This window comes from Myzus persicae, unplaced genomic scaffold (genome assembly GCF_001856785.1).
Source record: "Myzus persicae strain clone G006 unplaced genomic scaffold, MPER_G0061.0, whole genome shotgun sequence".
Lineage (NCBI taxonomy): Eukaryota > Metazoa > Arthropoda > Insecta > Hemiptera > Aphididae > Myzus > Myzus persicae.
Window position 1 is genome coordinate 378,535 of NW_019101502.1, and position 5,277 is coordinate 383,811.

At 31.8% G+C, this 5,277-nt stretch overlaps 1 protein-coding gene across 1 annotated transcript; it reads left to right on the forward strand.

Annotated features, from left to right (window-relative positions):
* Window positions 1-3,213: 3,213 nt before the first annotated feature.
* Window positions 3,214-4,637, forward strand: LOC111029344. Its single transcript, XM_022308309.1, has 2 exons — window positions 3,214-3,342; window positions 3,894-4,637. Exons 1-2 carry the CDS (start codon window positions 3,214-3,216, stop codon window positions 4,635-4,637), a joined length of 873 nt encoding a protein of 290 aa, XP_022164001.1.
* Window positions 4,638-5,277: the final 640 nt, after the last annotated feature.

Here is a 5,277-nt window from a genome sequence, read left to right on the forward strand (position 1 = left end):
CTCCCGATGTCGCGCTCCCGCCACAACGTTTATGTTCATTTACTTATTATCGTCGGCCGTCGCCGTACCTCGATCGCGTTTTTCGGAACTGAAAAACTACAATGAAAACAATTTTAAATAAATAACAATAAAATAAACTACTGGATGTGTGACAATACGTATTATAAAACACCCACTACCCTAGTTTCGCGCCATTTTTCGTTTGAAAAGTTCCAAGCTAAATTACCGTACGGGTGTTTGTTATACGCATGCATCGTATCCATACTATAGACAAAATATAATTAATATTATTATTTTATGAGAAAAAATAAATATTATATACCTATACTACTATAGTTTAACATTTTTTTCTCGCTGGTAAATGAATATTAATACCCATAATAAATTTTGATTTTTAACGGTAATAGTGTAACATTAATTTGCTTCGAAACACATTCATTAAGTATTTGATAAAAAGCATATATATACATAGTAATCGTTATAATCACTAACCCTTTTGTGTATCATTTTATACTAATTCAAGTAACTAGAAATTCAACTGTGAAAAAAAAATATTTTGCAATATATAATACAATACATAACAGTTATTTATTTTTTAGTTCCCAGTGAATATAGTTTTTAAAATACATAATAAATTACATATACAGTTATGCAATTCATAAAAATGATCCTTATAAGTATCATGTATATTGTATTTATTATGTAACTAAAAGAAAGTATTGTTATATACACTGCAATATGTATCAAGATATTCTATTTTTATACATTAATTGTAAATCACAATCATGTAATACGGTAAATGTCTACGGAAATTTATTACTCGAAATTGTGTTCATATAAGAAACAAAAATAGAAAATATTTATAACAACAAATTGGTATTACACCATTTTAAAAGCACACCAGACTTCATACTGAAAACTATTTTTAGTTTCGTACTTTCGTAGGTACTCCTGTAATTTTTTGATTGCATTGTATAATTGGTTTTTGTACTCTTATATTTTGAGCACAACTTGATATTTCTTCATCAAACAATTCGTAAATTGAGTGTATTTATCTTTTGTGTGTGTGTTACGTGCGACTATTTTACAATTTTCTTCAAATGAGACTTTAAGATTAAAAACTCTGAACCTTGGAAAAGAACAAAACGTTTTAATTAATAAATACTATTTATATATTATATGTATATTTATTATAACAAATGATTTACTTTATGGATTTAACTAATCTAATGATTATAATGGGGGTAAAAATATTCGCTAATCTAGAACGAATATTCGGGTTACTTGAATGTCATGGTTGTTATTATAAGCCCAAAATTATTGTATTGGTCAATAAATTAAATTAATTAATACATTTTTTAATATATTATTAAAACTGTTTCGCAGTTATTTACATCAATCGTTTAGTGGTATAGTGTTCCTATCCCAATATTGCATTAAACGGTGACCAGTAGCAGCACGCCAGGACACAAAACTATATACGGGACCGTCTGGGCTGCGGTAGACACTTTAAGTGTATATATATCATTATTATATCGCCGTCGGAGATCGCGTGACCTTCCCCTTGCCCACCACCCCATCCAATGGCAGACATTTTAATCCCTTCGACTCTTAAACAGATTAGTGCGTATCAATTAGCATTAAGACTTAAGAGAGAGACAGAGATAGAGAAGTGTGTTGGAGCGAGACCCGCGATGAAACGCAATGAATACTAATCGCCAACACCGTAACCGGGGAAATTATATTATGCGTTTATTTTTCTTTTCTCTCTTTTCCACGCGCGGCGATTATGTACACAAAATCTACCCTCACCTCATTATATATGTATATATATATATTTTATAATATCATTATTATATTATTGTAATACTCGCTGCCGGGCCGGAACAAACGAAATGTTTTTTTTTCGAATTTATTATTACTATGAGCGGGCAGTTCAACCATCGCGGTCGTCTGCATATTATATTATAATGTATCCAGGTTTTTGCGTACGCTACATTATATTATTCTGTATACTTTTTTATGGCCATGTAATATTATATACAGCGTAAACCATTTACATTAAAATAATCCATTTTTATGCTAAATATTTGGGCGCATAAAAATATCCACTTAATAAGATACGAGCACCCCTTCCGTACCAACTAGATTCAATTTGCTACAAGAAACTACATTTAAGATTCAAAATTTTAATATTTAAGGTGATGATAGAGATAAAAATTACATAATATAAATACACTATTTTAAAACCAACCTTTTTGCAACGAATCTAAAAAAATATTTAACTTATTTTAAAAAATAACTCGTATTCTTATTCTATAGTGTAGTACGTATATTGTTAAGAGTTCTTTTAGCGAACTGTTAATTTTATTGATTTCTAATTATTTGGTAAGCACCCTCCTAATTGTGATGATTTTAACACCACGAAATTTGTTCTATCTAACGCAAATTTGCTATATTGATGTACGTTTGTTTATTTTTCTTAATTTTATACTTTGTTGGGTGTATGTTAAATACTCACATTTCAATAAAAAAAGGGGGAAATATTTTACGAAATTAGTTTATTTAAATTCTCTAATACTTTTTAACATGGTTAATATACCTTTTCACTGCTGTAGTTCAAACACAAACCCTATAATATATTGTGTGTCATTTACCGTCTGATCTGAGACACCTGAGTCGACAATCAGTAATCAATCCCTCCTGAAACACTCAATATTTATTCAAGCCCCATTAAATATTAAATCCACACAATAATGATTTTAAGAATAAATATCTTAACAACAATTTCATTTCAGCTTAAAAGTAGCACATAGTAAATTTCTTTGGCTTATATGAATTGTGTATAATATAATTTTTTTTTTTCGGTGATCCGGAGAAAGGAGACAATTTAAAACTACAAAGATTAAGAAATGAAAACAATTTATTTATTGCGGAAGCTTATTGTTCTACAACATTATACATTGAAAAATAATCACTGTTTAAAAATAATATCAGATAATGTTGAACATTGCAGAGTTGAATAATATACTCAGTCAGTCGATTTTTGAAATTTGAATTGCCTTACCCAATGTATCAGGTGGGATGTTATTGATTTCTTTACCGATCCGTCTTTTTAAAATGATTGTGAATGAAACGGTCGTATTGTGAAAACAATAGACAATAAAAAATAAATCATTGATAGATAGGCCTGGGGAACGGGGTGGCCAATCAATGTCAGAATTGCTTGATATAACGCAGTTACTGAACGACTATCTTGATTGCTGCCATCGACACTCGGGTAGAGTGCCGTGGGATTTGCTCCGTTCTGTCGAAACCAAGTGTTTTCAACGTCAATGTTTGGTAAACTTTAAAGTTTCAGAAAAAAAAACGTCTCAACCATTGTGACATGACTTCGAGAAGCACCTAAGTAGTAAGTATAACTACAGGGTGCAAATTGCAGGAGAAACCTCGTATGTATTTTCGAATAAAAAATACAAACATATGCAGCGACACTTTATGCAAATCTCACGTATGATGTTAGATCTGTTTAGTATTTTCCTGTACCCAAATTTTTGTTTATTAACATACCCAGAAGAACCTCTCCCCCTTTCTGATATCATTCTGGGGCCGGAGCAGGAGCTTCTCTTAGATTATATGTCGAGGAGAAGGCGAATTGAGGCGTCAGCGGATAAGCAGAGGATAGGATGGTGGAGACGATACTCGGACAAAAGGAGGTAGCAGAGCGCATCAGGCATACAGGTAGTGGACGGTTAGGGTAAATGTGCTTATTTTTTGGGGAGTAACCGAATTGGTTCCCGTTTGGCCGAATTGGTTCCACTACGGTATTTGTCGATGGAACATTCAAAAGTTGTCCTAAGCAATTTTACCAATTATTTTCTATTTTTATCAAGGTACAAAATAGCTATGTTCCTGTCATATTCAGCCTACTCCCGAACAAGACTACTGACACTTACATACTTGCTTTACATAAGGTCGCAAAATATCTAACAGTTGGCACGGTTTTCGTTGATTTTGAAACAGCTATCCATAGTGCCATAACTTCACAGCTACAGCAAGTTACAGTTAGAGGTTGCAGATTCCATTTATGTCAGTCATGGTGGAGAAAAATTCAACAGTTTGGTCTCTCAAATGAATTTAAAGATAATGCTTCAGAAATCGGACAACTTCTTAAACTATTTTTTGGACTGCCCTTATTATCACCTGAAGATGTCGAAGACTGTTTTTATAATGATTTGATGGCCATAAAACCCTACTGCCCAAAATTGGATCAGTTCTTCGACTACGTTCATGATACATACATAATGTCAGACAGTATCTTTCCACCGAAAATTTGGGCTAGATTTGACAAAAATATTGATAGGACTACAAATTGTTGCGAATCGTTCCATTCAAAGCTGAATAAAGAATTTACAACTGCCCATCCTAATATATTTTATTTTATGGAGACTTTAAACAGTATTCAGACATTAAATTATATTAAATTTCGAAGTAATAATACTAGGAAACTTACTAGCAAACAAGAAAAAAATAACAAATTCTTGGAAAATTGTATGACTGAGTACACAAATGAGAAGCTTACGCGAATTAAATACTTAAAGAAAGTTTGCTTCAAATTTGCAAATCAACGATTTTAAATAATTGTATTTATTATATTTTATTATTTGTATTTTGTACCTACACCTAGTGATGACTATAGTTGACTTCAAAATCAACGATTCAAAATTGTATATAATATTATATCATTTTTTTTATAACACGCATTAACGCACATTTTTAACCAAGCCTACTTTTAAGTTGACAGTCCTAAGCCTGTAAAATGTGCGTAATTAAACGGGAACCAATTCGGCTCAACTTAATAAAATATCTTTTTTAAACGGGAACCAATTCGGCTTACCTTAATAAAATACCTTTTTCAGACGGGAACCAATTTGGCATGTGGGGTTGGAGCTCGGGAACCAATTCGGTACCAGCCATTTTTTGGGCCGATGGCCAGCTTTTTCAGGGTGGTTAGAGGCTACCTCATATGTTTAATTAATTATAATTTAAGTTTATTTGACTAATAAATGATGAGGGATCGGGTGGCAGTATTGTGCTAAACAGTTCTCACCCGTTTCCAGTTTTTTGAACGAAAAAAAAATAGACCCCCCCCCCTGACAGAATTTGTATATTATAGTCGTGTAGGGTTATACTCAAGTCTTTGTATGATATGTTTTATTATTATCGAAATAACAGCATATAATTACCTTGGTTTTTAATTTTGTTTTAATTGTCTAA